Source organism: Stegodyphus dumicola, chromosome 7 (assembly GCF_044657685.1).
Source record: "Stegodyphus dumicola isolate Sdum_Otavi_A_Nest chromosome 7, ASM4465768v1".
NCBI lineage: Eukaryota > Metazoa > Arthropoda > Arachnida > Araneae > Eresidae > Stegodyphus > Stegodyphus dumicola.
Window position 1 is genome coordinate 124,256,846 of NC_140774.1, and position 17,775 is coordinate 124,274,620.

Sequence of the window (17,775 nt, forward strand, 5' to 3'; positions counted from 1 at the left end):
TTACATATATTCTCTGTCATTCATACAGAATACAAATATCTTTAGTACATGTACAAGTGTCTTTCTCATTAAGTGCTTTGCTTGTCAATATTCTCAAAATTGTGTTTAATAATTATTGCTACTGTACATATAATAAATTAATGGATTCATTACTAAATAATTCATTCTACACAAGCAATTTTTCAACATCGTTTTTTGAATTTAGTTGCTGATAGCTTAAAACATTTTATTTTGAAACAACTGCCTTTTTCATAAAAATTTGACAATGTCAAGAATCTTCAATAATATTAAAATCCTTTAAAGTAGCATTGTAAATAAAACTAGAAGAACATTATACAGTCAAAAGTTGTTAATCCGGACTCGTCGGGACTTCGGCGATTCCGGATTATCGATTTTTCCGGATTATAGATCATCAGTTTAAATCTCGTAAGATGGCATGCAGAAATTCTAAAATTAAAAATATGAAACCGTAATTTATGAAATAAAGAACAATTATGATCTAAAGGGTATCAAAATTTACAAAAAAAAAAAAAAAAAGCTTAATATTTATTTGTTTACTTTATTAAACATTTCTTTCAATGTAAGTTGTTTAAGTTGCTTCTTTTTATGTGATAATACTTTTTCTTTAATTCTATAAACAGACATAATTTCTTGTTCAGTTACAAAGTTCCGCTGTTCAAAGTCCCGTAATTGTTGTGCCGAGAATACCGACTAACTTGTCAATTGAAATTTTTTCGTTTTCACTAACCTTTCTGTCACCTTCTTCATGTCTTTATCCATTTTTTTGCAGCAATTCCACTTTTTGTTTGATGGCCATTGAATCATACTTTCGTTTTGTAGATCCTTTGGGAGCTCCAGCATCGGAAATTCTATTTGACATAATCGAAAGTTCAAGTTTACTTTTATAAAATTGCTCTTACAGTCTGAAAAAAGTAATAAGCTGGATCCAGTTCGAAGATTAAGGAAGAACGCAATCATCAACATTAACTGAAATAGATAATTTTAGCTTATACCATCCGTTATACATTAAACGCGCACGCGAAAACGTATTCTGCACTTGCGCACACGCATTATGCGCAGTCGTAAAGGTCTTACGCGCAAGCGTAAACGCCTATGCGCATGTGTCAAAGCGGCGCATGCGCAGAAAGTTTTTAGCTTTGAGGTCCGGATTATGGGTGTCCGAATTAACGACTTTTGACTGTACATTTTGTTATCTTTCAAGAGTCATTCAAACTTTGATTAATTACTCAAAGCAGTGGTTTACTAACTTTGATGACCTTGGGAATACATAAAACTATTTTGTCATCTCAGAGAACCAATAATACTTATTTCATTCTAACCATTTATTGTGTATAAACACCTAGCATCTTCTGAAAAATAACTGTAAAAATACATTAAAAATATATCAAATTTTTAAGCATGAAAACTGATTTAATTATTATTTTAGATAAAAATAAAAACTTAATTATTTAAAAATTATATTATTGCGGCCGACGTTAATCATAATGTTTTAGGAGTCGGGCACCTTATGGTTCTGCGTGTTAGTGTTTTAAGAGCTACATAAGAACACAGCCATACTATTCTAAACGACCATGTTATCAATTATCATTCACTCCCACCGTATTTTCACCACCTCACCCAGTAGTGACACACCACTAGCCAGCAGCAAAACGGAGCCCCGAACAGACGAGAACGCAAGCACTACCTCCGACAACCGAATTCACCGGGTTACCAGGTTTGAACTATTATTGCCATTTTTGGCAATGTTTACATTTAACAAATCCTTTGCAGAAGTGCTTCCTATTTATTATCTAAAGGGTATCAAAATTTAAAAAAAAAAAAAAGTTTAATATTTATTTATTTACCTTATTAAACACTTCTTTCAATGTAAGTTGTTTGAGTTGCTTTGTTTTGTGTACTAATACTCTCTCTTTAATTCTGGAGACAGACATAATCTCTTGTTTAGTTACATTGTTGAAATCCTGTAACTGCCATTTGGAGAATTCTAACTAACTCGTCAATCGAAATTTTCTCATTTTCAGTAACTTCTCTGTCACTTTCTTTACTATCGGTAGGGGTATTTTCTGGATTTAGAACCATACTACAGATTTCGCCATTTATTAAATGATTGATGATTGAGAGGCATTGTCATCACAATGAAAAACTTTTATATCATCTTCATTTATTACAGTTTCTCCACATTTCTCTACAAAATCCTTTAACTGGAAAATTTCACTCTGCGACTAACAACAAGTTGTTCCGTTAAATTTTATCTTGCTTCTATCGTGCACCGAGACAATTAGCCTGAACTGTATAAGTTTAGTTATTTATTATACTTATGTTTATTTCTTGCACTTGCTTAACCACTACCCAGTTTTGCTCGAACACCGTTCGAGTACTTGAAAATGGCACCTTTTTTATTTTCTTTTCCAGTCTAATGCACTGATTTGCCTGAATTTTTTGCTTGTTTAGTGTGTAATGTTTCTAACAGATGGCGTTAGTAATCCAGTAAAGTTAGAATTGCAAAACAACTGGTTTCAAGGTTAGGTCTTGATGAATTCTTTTACGCAAGTAAATGCGCAAAATTTGTTTTCACTAGCTCAGTATTCCGGCTACTGCAAATACTATTTCTTTTAAATTTAGAGCTAAAATAAAAGAAGAAATGATTGATAATGAGCAGCTGAAGATAACTCTGATGCAGACTCAGAGAATTTTAAATTTCACTAAATGATTCTGGAAGTAATGACAGTTTGTTGTCTGCTGACTTCTCTAGTGATGAAGAAACGGAAAGTATAGATAATCTAATGCGGTACAACTCTGATATACGTCCTAATTTCACCAAATGTGGCGATATGTGTTTTGCGCTGGTTTTGGGAAAGATTGCGTGTTTCATGGCAACCCTGTTGGTTGAAAAATTTTTCGCTCCGCTAGAGCTCAATGGTTCGCTCTGTGTCTGAGAAGATAAGGGGGAAAAGATAAAATGGTGGAAGTTGTTGAATTGAAGTTCGGCAAAAATATGGTGGACATCTTGTTAAGGGGCAGTAGGTATTTGGAGGTGTGGAAAGAGGGTCTGGGAGATTATTTTTAGTGGCTGTGCATGATAGAAGTAGGGATTTGTGATTATTTATGAACCATAGTATGAATTTTCTGGATAGTGTGTCTGGCTGTCATGTAAATACGATAGTGATTATGTGGCATCTTAAAGGCGGTATGAAATTGATATTTCTGCTGTTCGAAAAATTCATGGTAAGTGCATTTTATTTTATTCTTGTTCATATTTTGTAGAATGTTATGTTCGTTTTTTTAGTATGAATTTCTGTCGTTATTGTTTTTTTTTTTTGAACTGTCTGAAATTTATTTTGTTGATTAGTGCGTAGCGGTAAGATTGTGCAATTCGTAGATGTTTTTTTAAATTTAAACAGGATGCTGTGTAAATGGTATTCTTTGAAATTTATTGTTGTTATGTTAATTTATTAAAGCGAGGTGTGCATAGTTCGTAGATTCGTTCGTCGCCTAGATCGTGCCATTCGTAGATGTTTTTTTAAGTTAAAACATATTGCTGTGTACAGGGATTTTTGTCAAATATTTTTGGTTAGAAACTTTACGTTTTTGCTAATTTTTTGTTTTGGATTTTTAGCTTAAATTGTGTGTTCAAAACGTGGCTTTTGCATGTGCGAAACCGCATTTTTGGAGACATTTTAGGCTTAAAGTTCAAAATGTAGACAAAAAATTTAGATAGTAATATGGCAGCATGGAGTTTCTCGCCAAAAATGTTTGGCGACTTGAGGGCACATATCAGAGTAGTTCCTCTAACGCAAATTCGGAACTTTTGTGAACTTGATATTAATAATTCTTCTTTGAAATCGAACAGATATCTAATAACAATAAAACATTTTTAATTCTGACATCTTTTTGTAAAATGTTCTTTCCGGTTTGCTTACTTGCTCAAAAAAAGCCAACTTTAAAAGGAAAAATGAGATTTTTACGATGAAAATAAAAATTAGCATAAATCGATAAATTTAACACTTGTAATAGTTCTGACTGCTGATTTAGGTTTATATAATGAATATCTTCATAAAAATGTTTATAAAAAATATGCTTATTTTTGTCATAATATGACGGAAAAAAGAAACTTTTAAGTGGTTAAATGCTTATCAGAGTTCTGAATAAATAAATTCCCACATATATTTAAGCCTTATTGAGGGCTGGCGCTAGATATCTTACCACTTAATGCCGCTTCTGTGGGTCCTAAATTCAGAGACTCGGTACGGCCATATGAGCCGAGGCACTGGTTCTGGGTTTATGTGAATAACAAATCAGTTATTCTTAATTTAAATAGGCCTAAATGTATTCTTTGGTCTATGAGTATCATCAACAAAATCTATTTTTTGCATATGGAAAGAAATTTTTGGTAAATTTTTCCTCGTCAACTTTTTTTAGCACATTTCACTTAAATCTGTAATCATCATCAAGCAATAAAAATGCGGCTGATCTTTAGAATATGGTAAGTGGTAGTTTGGCGACATTTTGCAGGTGATAAATGTTACTACCTAGGACTTTGGTAATAATGAGAGAAGCACTCAGTTCCGATTACGCATTATTTTGTGTGAGGGAAATGAGAGATCATGAGATATGTCATGTGACATTAATGGACGAATTACAGTTGTTTAATCAGAAAAGGGGGGAAATCTGGAAATTTCGTATTTAGTTATATTCTGTGTTGTGTGAAACGTGACATTAATGGATGAATTACAGTTATGTAATCGGAAAAGCTTCATTGTGTGTTGTGTGAAATAGTGTTGATTAATTTTCGGATTGCATGGCGCTTTGTAAAGTGAATTCTAAATTTTTAATGCATTTATCTGATAATAATAATAAGTTGAGATTGTGTGAAAGGAAGGATATTACAAGTTTAAATGGTGGTGCAAGAAATATGGTGAAAATGGACATTTTGTGAAAAGGAGTGTAAGGAAGGGTACTTGGTTTGCTGAAAGTAGTTTGAGTATAGGTGAAATTTTATTAATTTCTTATTACTTGGTGAATAGACTTCTAGTTGACTACTGGATTTAGGATTTAGAAATTAGCAGTAGTACTGCAGCGACGTAATGAAGATTCTGAAGAAGATTAGGTAAGTTAGTATTTTTAATCATTTGAGGATATTATTTTTATGCATTGTTCTAAATGTAAGGAGTAAATAAATTAATATATTATTGGAAAATTGTTATTAGCAATGATTTAGTTTAAAGTAATTAGGATTGTAATTTAATTATTAATTTAATGTATGCACTTATTTATATTTTAAGTAGTGTTTTTTAATTTAATTATATTTTAATTTAATGATCGTGATTTTGTGAGTTATATGTTTGTAGTATTTTGGAATATGTTTGAGTATTTTCATGCATTTTCGTGAAATTTTTCTAATTTATGAGAGAAAAGCAGTGTACATGGATATAGTGAAGAGTGTGCGCAATGCCATTTTTGTGCAATTCTGGGATGTTTTTTTAAGTAAAAATAAGTCGACGTGTACATGGTTTAGTGATATTTTAATTAAATGATAGTTATTTTGTGAATTTTATGTTTTTAGGAATTTGGTATACATTTCAGTTGAAGTAAACGTGCATGGAAGTAATTTAAATATTTGACACTAAGTATTTGTAACCATTTGTAATGTTTGCGGTATGAATTCGTTGGTGACGTTTATAATACGTATAATAGATAATTTAGAGGTAAAAGTTTTTGGATATTTTATTTATTTTATACGTGGAAATGTTCATCCTTGGATAGGATATATACTTTTTCGCGATCAGGTAATTTCATATACAGTCAAAAGTCGTTAATCCGGACTTGTCGGGACTTCGGCGATTCCGGATTATCGATTTTTCCGGATTATAGATCATCAGTTTAAATCTGGTAAGATGGCATGCAGAAATTACAAAATTAAAAATATGAAACCGTAATTTATGAAATAAAGAACAATTATGATCTAAAGGGTATCAAAATTTACAAAAAGAAAAAGCTTAATATTTATTTGTTTACTTTATTAAACATTTCCTTCAATGTAAGTTGCTTCGTTTCATGTGATAATACTTTCTCTTTAATTCTATTAAATAGACATAATTTCTTGTTTAGTTACAAAGTTCCGCTGTTCAAGTCCTATAATTGTTGTGTTGAGAATATCGACTAATTTGTCAATCGAAATGTTTTCGTTTTCAATAACCCCTGGGTCACTTTCTTTACTATCGGAAGCGAATTATAATGACGAGGAACTTGATTTAAATCATATCAAAGACGGAGTATATCGAGATGAAATACTACACTTAGTACGGAATTATAAACCAAATAAAATAAAAACATCTGCTCTGAAGATAAGGATAGTGCTGACAATTGATAAACAGATTTCGGATTTCAAAACATACTTTCGCTTTGTAGATACAAATTACATATTAGTAAATATATATCGGAAATTCTATTTGACATAATCTTTCTAATCTATCAAAATCTAATAATGTCGTTTCTGCCCCCCCCTCCCTCTGCCGCTGAGCAGCGTGAAATTGATAAACAGATTTCGGATTTCAAAACATACTTTCGCTTTGTAGTAAATATATATCGGAAATTCTATTTGACATAATCGAAAGTTCAAGCTTACTTTTATAAAATTGCTCTAACAGTCTGCAAAAAATAATAAGCCGGATCCAATTCGAAGATTAAGGAACAACGCAATCTGCAACATTAACTGAATTAGATAACTTTAGCTTAGCGTATAACTCCGTTACACATTAAACGCGCATGCGCACAAACATATTCGCAGCTGTAAGGGTCTTATGCGCTCTCGTAAAGGCCTGTGCGCATGCGTGAACGCGACGCATGCGCAGAAAGTTTGTAGCTTTGAGGTCCGGATTATGGGTGTCCGAATTAACGACTTTTGACTGTATGTGCTTTTTACCAAGTTTAAAGATTCACAAAATTTTTTTGCATTTTCGTGCAAATTTTTGTAATTTATGAGAAAATAGCAGTGTAGATGGATAAAGTTAGTGTGTGCAATGCCAATTTTGTGCAATTCTGGGATTTTTTTTAAGTAAAAATAAGTCGACGTGTAAATGGTTTATGTGTATGTGCTATTCTGAAGAACGCACAAGGAGTTTGCGATTGTGCACTTTTTCCCAATTTTGCAGTTAATATTTGTCATGATTAAGCAGTTTTGTTACATAAAATTTCTAGCATAAGTGTAATTCGGCTAGTAGATTGTTGGAAAAAGTGTTCAGTAAATAAAAAGAAAAGAAACATGTCTTTACTTCGTGAAGACAAAATGGCGGCGAAAAAAAAAAAGAAATAGAGGGTTGCTGTAGCAGAGTTGGTCGCCAAATTTTCGCCGAAAAATCACCAAGTTACCATAATCCAAAGATCAACCAATATTTACTTTTATATGCTAAATTTTACTTTCATATGCTTTTATAGCAACTTAATTCAACGGCATTAAATAGCATGTTTAACCAGCTACAATTGATTTACAGATGCTTAAAATGGTGAAACAGCCAATTTTTAACTAATTTAACATGTGTATGCTTAATATCATGCTATGTATCAAATATGTTTAAAGTGCTTTATTTGACTTGTATTAACCATATAACACTAAACCATTACTGTTGGTGACACACACACACAGAAAAAAAAAAAAAAAAAAAAAAAACTGTCACCAATGGGTTCTTTGCGGAAGTAAATCCAATACTGCTGTTCTTCCTGTAATGTTTTAAAACATTAAAAGAAATTATCATACATAATTTGATTGGCACATATAGTTTTAAATATCAGATTGCAACATGCTTACCATTCATAAAATGACATTAAATTATTTACGTTCCCATGTTTAAAACATTTGTTTCCATAACTTTAAAGCTATTGAGTGAGAGGAAATTAACACTGTTTAATAAAAAAAAGTTACTTTTCTCAGTAAAATTAGCTTTCAACGAAAATTATTATCCTAATGGTTATTTTTGAAAAATATTTCGATTTTCAAATATGGGACAGTTTTTCAGACATTTTATTGCTAACATATCTTAGGCATTTCATTTTTGAATGATGCATATTAATATTAGTTTAATCCTAGTATACGGTACACACGGGATTTGGCAACTTTCGATGTTATGATGAGCATAAAGGCCAATTTACATCTGTCAGAGCCGCTCGTAGCGAGTCGCTCATCCGTGCGTTTCGAACCGAGTGAACGGACTTGTACTCTGATAGATTGTTTACAACAATCAGAGTGGACCGACAACTCGCCTCCGTTTGTTTACGAAATGGATACCGACGTGGCAGCTGCAGGAAAGAATATGCATTGAACATACATAGATGTTCTTTGGCTGCAGTGCTTGAAGTCTGGGAAGCAGTTTCAAACGAATTAATTTCTGCTCTTGCGAGAGGAAAAAGAAAAGGAGAAGAAAAGGAAATGGGTACGTGACTGGGTAGCTTGCCGCGATGAATTAGGAGTATCAAATGAACTATTAAATGAATTTCGGACGAGAATGTCCAAAGTTACAAAAACTTTATTGCATATCAGATAGAAGAATTTAAACGAAACTCAGTTTGAGAGAAGTTATTTAGTCAACTGTGGTTACTGAAATTCAAATTAACGAAGTTTTTCTACTATATACAACTGTTTATTTACATCTAATTAATCATTTACAAAATAATGTAAAAGTAATAATGTGTTTTATTATTTATTAATAGAGAGAATATATTTATTCATCCAGAATCCACAGAATCAATAGCTCTATGTGCATGTAATTAATTATGCAGAGTTCTGACTGGAACTGTGTTATTTCTAGAGAAGAATGCAAAATTAACACATAAAATATTTATTCAAAGCAACGGCAGAAGTAAAATGTATAATATCTACCTAATTATTCAGAAAATCTTAAATAAATAAGTAGCAAAAAACTTAGGAGCATTACATATATTACCACAGGTAAAAGAATACGTATATTATGACATAGTTCCAACAGGAAGATATTTATCTCAAATTCTTACTTTTGGATCCTACTTAAATTGTGTTTCTGGACAACACACAAAGTGATATCAACAAAATTAATAATGGTTAAATATAGTGATTATATTTTACTTTTAAAATGCTAAAACGGATAGTTTAAGAAGATTAGAATTCATCTAGCATAATCTGTATAAGCCTTAATACACCTTCAGTACACATCCAAGCTGAATTTTAACGAATTATAGCCCAGAATGCTTTTATACAAAGCAAGAAATTTAAATATCCACAATAAAACAGATCTATTTATTTTTTTTCATAATTTCATTTTTATAGTTTATAATATCATATATTTATTGCATCATCATGTAGGATGCTTGTAGAAAAACGAATATAAGCTCACATAATTATAGAAGTATGCAACATCTTAATGAAGCAGTGAAGTGTTCCCTAAAACACTTCATAAGATGCGTATGTATCGCTTTACATCTCGGCATTATAGAACTCACTATCACGACGTCCCTGCGAACGCTGCTCGGACTAAATGCCCGGATAGATTTTCAACAGGTTCAAAGTAGAAACGGAAGCGCTGACTCATCTCCCCTATGTTTCTACTCCGTCGAAGTGAGCGTTTACACTGTCAAAGTAATCGTAACGAGCGACTCGTTCCGTGTCGTAAACTGACCTTTACACTGTCAAAGTAATCGTAACGAGCGACTCGTTCCGTGTCGTAAACTGACCTTTACACTGTCAAAGTAATCGTAACGAGCGACTCGTTACAGGTGTAAACTGACCTTTAAACGCTACATTTATGATGAAAAGTAAACGAATTAGGCGTTGAATTAAAGCTCATTTGATTATATTTAAAAAAAATTACATACTTATAATAAATATTCCTCACTTCAAATTTGAATTAATTATTAACGCCATTGTTGTCGGTGTTTACATTTACCCGGTTCTTTACAGAAGTACGTCCGCAGTACTTATCAGATTTTAGTCTAATGCTTCTAAAAGAAAGTCAAAATTTTTATCGCAAAGTGACATTAAATATCTTATTGCCTTATTCATTACTTACAGTAAATGAAACTTTTTTGAAAAATTAGGGCTTCTGAAACTTTGTACAAAAAAAAGTGGTAATGGACTAATTAGCAGCCAAAAAGCTACTATTTTCCCATCAAATGAACAGCTCTTGCAGTGACAGAATTAAAGAAACTAACAATGCTTTGAGTTTATACGTTTAATCTTCGATGTTTCATAATATTTCAAAACTGTAATGCATTAGAATACTACAGGATCGTTAAATAGTAACCTATCTATCATATTATACAATATTTACGCCTTGAAACAAATCAATAACTATTTCAAAGTACTGTATAACTGAAACAGTATTTGCAATCAGCTTAAAAATTAAAGGGATTTACATACTCTTGTTAGGAAGTGAATAAAGCTCAACAAACTATCTTAGCTGAAATGGAGAACAAAATCCCGAAATAAAAGTATCCCGATAACCAATTCACTAACTAGCCTATTAATTCATTCAATTTCAAAGTATGGCGCAATAACCGCAAAACCGCAATGATGAATCAGTGTTATAAATCACTGTTGCCAGACCCTGATCTCGATCGAGGTCAATCGATTTTACTCTTCTCCCTGTAAATTACAGTAATGTATGCTGTGTTGATTTTATTGCTCTGTCATGAGGATTTTTAGATTAGAATAAATAAAAACTTGACATTTTTGCGTCTAATAAATTAATCATAGATTAGATCTTAAGTTATCGTCTGAAAAGTCAAAGTAAAATATTTCCAGTATATTTTGCCAATTCATATTTTACCATCTATTGATATAATTTGAATTTTTAAAATAACAAAACATTTTATATCTGATTTACTAAGCTTGATTGTGAATAACTGATATTTTTCTATTATTAGTTTTTCAATAATGGCAGCATGACCAAACGGCTTGTTTAATAATTGAATTATACTATACCAAGGAATACCTCTCCTTAGAGATTCTTATGTCTGTTGTATGTGTAAGCTAATGGTACTGGGTCTGGTAAATACCGTTTATTAATTGATGAGAAGAGTGAATTTCATTTAAAAGTATTATAACTAATAATTTGGTTATGAAATAGAGAAGCTTGAAGTAAGCATGAGATTTAGAAATCTAGTATTTTAATAAATATAAATAGTTTGAAAATGTCTGTGTGTTCTGACGTTCTAAACTGTGTGGAAATTTTTTTTTGTGTGTGTGGGTTTTAATGTGTCGCATAGTATCATGCACGTTATTCTATTTTGTAACGTTAGTTTATTGTTATCGCCTTTCCGACATTGTTTTGAACTGCTGGCTGTCTGTCTTTCTGTTCAGCAAAAATAGGTAATATAACATCGCGAAACGTGCATTAAAGTCTTTAATCTCGAACGCAGAAATACAGCTCTTGAAGAAAAAATCATATTTGCTTATCATCATATTTCAGTTTGAGGTATTTTTTAAGAAATCCAGGAAATGTATTCGAATAACATGTATTTGGTGGACATGTAGAACTTTTTTTAATTTTTACTTGCAAATGCTTTGACAGAACTCATTGGTGGAATCGAAAGTAGTCAGACAGCTTTAAATGTTGTTCATTCTGGCACTTGAATACTTTTCCTGATTTGGATTTCCCTGATTTTCCACATCTCTGTAATGAAAATCCAGTTCTAAAAGATTCATAAAGACATCTTGGGCAGATAAGCTACTTTTTCTTTTATTGTTAACCTCATCTCATTTGTAATGTTGAGTATTTCGTGTCATTGAATAGCATGCAGCTAAGTTAATTAGGTAAAAAATAAAACAGATTATAATTATTGTGTAAACATCTATATAACAGATGTTTATATCAAAAGCAGCTATTCATGTCTTTAGAATTGCTTCAAATTTGTTTTGCAGGTTTTACATTGTAATCTGCATTTTATTGTAATGATGTCAACCGCTGAAGAGAGCTTTCAGTTATATTTATCTGAATTAATAAGTAAAATACTTAACTGAATCAGTAGTTTTAGTAATCAGTCCATCAGTTTTATGAAATCAAGCAATTCCTTGTCACATCCAGCGTCATTATATTGTAACGGAGGGTAGAAATCAGTACTAATTACAGACAATGCATATATATTGCAATTAGGATCATGCATTTAATATGTGCATTTGGTAAACTGTTATTCATCATAGAAATGACAGCTGACGAATTAATTTTCAGCTTACAAACACATAAATTTTGATATTGTCAACCTTAACCTCAGATTAGGTTGTTTGGTAACTGTATATTATTTTATTTGCTTTCCATATTTAACTGAAACAAGTTAAGCTATTTATTTTCTAAATGATTACCTGGCTAATCATCAACATAAGGTTTTTAGTGACTTGATGACCATGTTTGGTGATAAGTATTGCTAAATATTAACTATGCAGCCAGTTTGCAGCACACAGTAAATTTTTGGTAATTAAAGTAAAAATTATAGTTAAGTATTACCACTTGTACAGAATTGATAACAAAATTCACCTTGATATTTTAAGAAGGGAAGACTTCAGAAGGACATAACTATAAAATATAGTGATGTAATGAAAAATAATTAATTCTTGTAAAAGAAGATAAATGTATGAAAAAAATTCTTAAGGATAAGAAAATTCTCAGATTTAGTATGTCTGCTTAAAATAATTATACATAAGCTTTTCAATATGGCATTAGTTATTCATGTGAAATAAAATAAAGTCAGATCCGAACTTGTCAACACTTCGATAATCAGGGATTTAGGATTATTCCAGATATTAGATGATCAATTAAAATCTAGGGTACTGTAACGATCCTGATTTTTGATGGAACGTTAGTTTTAAATTAGAGGATTTCCTATTCTCATGAGAACTAATCACCAGGTAATTAACAAAGAAAACACATTAAGAACGTCCCTTGTGAACTATAACCTAGTGTCTGTTAAAGGTAATCAACAAAAGAAATTTGTAAGGACACTCCGCTGTGCAGTTTCCTTGAGACATTAACATGAAAAAAATTGGAGAACTGTTTGATCGGCGATATGGAAGTTTTGTATGTTATGGCTGTACTGTATTGATGTTTTACTTTTTATTAATCCAGAAATTTTTGTTAAGTTTTAAAATAAATTTTTAAAAGACTACTGATCATTCATCCATCTCGGATGTTCTACAGTCAAAAGTTGTTAATCTGGACTCGTCGGGACTTTGGCGATTCCGGATTATCGATTTTTCCAGATTATAGATCATCAGTTTAAATCTGGTAAGATGGCATTCAGAAATTATGAAATTAAAAATATGAAACCGTAATTTATGAAATAAAGAGCAATTATGATCTAAACAATATCAAAATTTACAAAAAAAGCTTAATATTTATTTGTTTACTTTATTAAACATTTCTCTCAACACGCGCATACGTAAAGCATACATTACGCATAGTCGAAATTAGAAAATTGCAACCAGAAAACTATTTGAATTGTATTCGTAATATTTATAACGACGAGGAATTTGATTTAAATCGTATCAAAGACGGAGTACATTGAGATGAAATGCTACATTTAGTAAGGAATTATAAGCCGAATAAAATAAAAACATCTGGTCTGAAGGTAAGGATAATGCTGACTTCCAGTTCATTGTGCGCCGCGACGCCCCACACCCCCGCAGAGCAGCATGAAATTAATAAACAGATTTCGGAATGGTTAGAGAAACAAAGGATATGCCTTTATCCATTTTTTGCAGCAGTGTCACTTTTTGTTTGATGGACATTGAAACAGCCTTTGGCAGCTCCAGAATCGGAAATTCTTTTTGACATAATCGAAAGTTCAAGCTTACTTTTATAAAATTGCTCTAACTGTCTGCAAAAATAATAAGCCGGATCCAATTAGAAGATTAAGGAACAATGCAATCTACAACATTAACTGAAATAATTAGATAATTTTAGCTTAGCTTATACTGTCCGTTATACATTAAATGCGCATGCTTAAAGGTATTATGCGCTTGCGTAAACGCATAATGCATTTACGCGTGCGCAGAAAGTTTGTTGCTTTGAGGTCCGGATTAAGACTTTTGGCTGTATAATAATGGGAACATCTGTAGCTACAGTAAGGTCTTCACCAATCAGTAAAGTAGTCTCGGACTATTTCACCAATACACTAAACAAGAACATTTACAAATCTCCTGAATAAATAGTTGGATGAATATATATGGAAACTAGAATAATCTTGACTGTCCATTAACAATTATATCAGCCATACAAATATCGCTTGCTTCTGAATCCTGTATTTTCTTATGCTACTTAACAGTAAATTCTTTGAATACACATTCTACCACTGTGATGTATGGGTGACGCCAACCAACAAGATGTATAGAGGGCACTAGCTCTTAACTTGAAGGCGCCAAAAGTTTTAGTTTCCATGAGGAAGTTTGACAGAGAGGTCATACGGAAGGCTCGTGGGAGCCATTAATGAAACCGAAATTCACTTTTATTACTTTATATATTTCAGTTATTAGTATTATAGCTTAGTATTAGTTTTGTGTTTGTGAAATAAATGTTTAAAATACAAGGTGGAGTTATTTCTCTATGAGGCGGTGTATGAAGAGAGGGATGATATCACACGCTCTCTTTCGAGAACCAGAGCTTTTAGATAATCAGAGATTTAGATGACGGTAGAGAAACTTCAAGAGAAGCAGGTAGGAAGCTTTTGATTTTATTTACTCAAAGTATAGATGTATTGAAGATATATATTTGATATATATAAATTAAAATGTATAAGAATACTAAGAAAGAAGATTTAGTAAACCTTCTTGGTAAAATTGAAGATACACTTTGTAAACTAATGATTTCCGACAAACTTTTCCAAACATTAGATAAAGAAACGGCAACTTACATTAATATTAAAACAGGAGAAAATTGGTTAAAACCTAAGGATTTATCTAAAGAAGTTTACCTATATTTTGTAAACAAAGGCAAATCGTTAAACGAAACTACTTTTAACGCTAACGAAAACACAGCTAAATCGTCCCACTCTTCAAGAGAATCGAAATATATTCCACGTCATATGAGAAGCAACATAAATAAAAGTAAATAACTCCACCTTCTTGTATTTTAAACCTTTATTTCACAAACACAAAACTAATACTAAGCTACAATACTAACGACTGAAGTATATAAAGTAATAAAAGTGAATTTTGGTTTCATTAATGGCTCCCACGAGCCTTCCGTGTGACCTCTCTTTGTCTGCATCTTGGAAACTAAAACTTTTGGCGCCTTCAAGTTTAAAGCCAGCGCCCTCTATACATCTTGTTGGTTGACGTCACCCATACATCACAACCACACTTATCAAATTTCTATAAATTGCAACACCACCAGCTTGGCGAAATAAAATAGAGCAGATACCACCCAAGCACACTGACTGTCTATGTACAACTGTTTACCAGTGACCTGGCCACTCACATGTGATCACACATGCGCACAGAGCTTTGACTTCATCAAAATTTTGCTATTTTTAAAGCTTTACTATGCTTATACCCTTTGTCCATTTTTTTGGGGGGGGTATTTGCTAATGTGCTTTTTCATGTATCTAATGATGTATTTAGATTGATTGTAACATTTGTATTTTTAAAGATACAAGCATTCGAGCACACCTCAATTAGGGTCTTAATTTTTGCTTTTCCATTAGACAATTATGAAGGAATGTAAGCTTATGTTTAAAAAAATAGTTTAGACATTGCTATTTGGGTCATTTCTGAAGCTGTAGTGTGTTGATAGTCATGCGGTGATGAAAGCAAAAAAATGATAAATACGATTCTCCAAGCTGGCATCGGCATTGAAGTGGAATTAAGGATTGGGACTCTCCGCATATTTTATTACAAAAATATATCAAATGCGCAAGCATAAAGAATAAAAAAAAAATTCTAAGAAAGAAGTCACTAATGAGTCAGAGGTCTAGATTTTAGATCATTTGGAATATTGGATGTCCAGTTTTTAAACTTTGTACTGTATTTTAAAAATAAAAATAAAATAAAAAAAAAAAAAAAAATTCACTTGTTTTAAAATCTGCTATATTGCAATTATCTGTCTTAAATTTTAAATGTATTTTTCAGCCCATTATCTAATATTCAGCAATGGCTGTTCATTCTGCTCCTCCAAAAAGGAAAGAGATCTACAAATATGAAGCTCCATGGACTGTTTATAGCATGAATTGGAGTGTACGTCCAGATAAGCGCTTCAGATTAGCGCTTGGAAGTTTCATTGAAGAGTACAACAACAAGGTATTCAAGCGTTTTTCCTTTTTTTTCCTTTTGCAAAGAAAGTGTTTGTAATCACGAAAGACATTGTGTATCATATTTCATCAGAATTATACATTTTGATCACTTCTGAATCCATCTGGAAGTTTTTTTTTTTTTTTTTTTGGCAGGATGTCTGTCTGTATGAACATAATAAAGAATTTTTTCTTGCCAAACATATATACATTTTCAAAATAAAGTAATTAATAGTAAATTAAAAAGGCCCATGACTTGCGCTAAAGCTGCAAAGTAATAAACTAATAATTCACAATAAGAAAACTTTCCATGTACCATCTCCAAGGAACACAAATTCAATTTAAAACCATGAAAGAAAATATTTTTTTAGTCTGAATTAAAATTAGTATTTTAAATAGTAATTTAAACTTCTTGTTTAGAAATCTGCAAAGAAAAATCTTAAATGGCAAAAATACCAAAACCAAAAGTAAATTCTAAAAAGTAGTTACTGTGGTTGATCTTTACATTATGGTAACTTGGCGAAAATTTGGCGACCAACTCTCCTACAGCAACCCTCTATTTTTTTTTTTTTTCCCGCCGCCATTTTGTCTTCACGAAGTAAAGACATGTTTCTTTTCTTTTTATCTACTGAACACTTCTTTCAACAATCTACTAGCCGAATTACACTTATGCTAGAAATTTTATCTAACAAAACTGCTTAATCATGACAAATATTCACTGCAAAATTGGGAAAAAGTGCACAATACCATACTCCTTACGCGTTTTTCAAAATAACACATACACATAAACCATGTACACGCCGACTTATTTTTACTTAAAAAAACATCCCAGAATTGCACAAAAATGGCATTGCGCACACTCTTCACTATATCCATGTACACTGCTTTTTTCTCATAAATTAGAAAAATTTCACAAAAATACATGACAATTTTCTCAATCTTTAAACCCGGTAAAAAGAACATATATGAAATTACCTCATCGCGAAAAAGTATTTACCCTTTCCAAATATGAACATTTCCACATATAAAATAAATAAAGTATCCAAAAACTTTTACCTCTAAATCATCTATTACATTATACACGTCACCAACGAATTCATACCGCAAGCATTACAAATACTTAGTATCAAATATTTAAATTATTTCCATGCACGTTTACTTCAACTTAAACGTGTACCAAATTTCTACAAACATAAAATTCACAAAATAACTATCATTTAATTAAAATATCACTAAACCATGTACACGCCGACTTATTTTTACTTAAAAAAACATCCCAGAATTGCACAAAAATGGCATTGCACACACCCTTCACTATATCCATGTACACTGCTTTTTTCTCATAAATTAGAAAAATTTCACGAAAATACATGACAATTTTCTCAATCTTTAAACCCGGTAAAAAGAACATATATGAAATTACCTGATCACGAAAAAGTAATGAACATTTCCACATATAAAATAAATAAAATATCCAAAAACTTTTACCTCTAAATCATCTATTACGTTATA

The 17,775-nt window shown here is 31.5% G+C and overlaps 2 protein-coding genes across 3 annotated transcripts in view; one reads left to right on the forward strand and one right to left on the reverse strand.

Annotated features, from left to right (window-relative positions):
• Positions 1-10,566, reverse strand: part of LOC118201711 (nucleoredoxin-like protein 2) — a 30,070-nt gene extending 19,504 nt beyond the window's left edge. The window contains exon 1 of one of the 2 annotated variants that reach the window (XM_085820788.1): positions 10,406-10,566. The gene's annotated coding sequence lies outside the window, so the exon portion shown is untranslated. Of the gene's footprint in view, positions 1-9,383; positions 9,567-10,405 lie in introns of those variants that run through there. The other variant, XM_085820789.1, reaches the window with a different exon arrangement.
• A 366-nt stretch (positions 10,567-10,932) lies between these two features.
• Positions 10,933-17,775, forward strand: part of wap (DDB1 and CUL4 associated factor wap) — an 80,008-nt gene continuing 73,165 nt past the window's right edge. The window contains exons 1-2 of the mRNA XM_035374481.2: positions 10,933-11,125; positions 16,106-16,273. Coding sequence (XP_035230372.1) covers positions 16,127-16,273 — 147 coding nt within the window. The 5' untranslated portion in view covers positions 10,933-11,125; positions 16,106-16,126. The remainder of the gene's footprint in view (positions 11,126-16,105; positions 16,274-17,775) is intronic.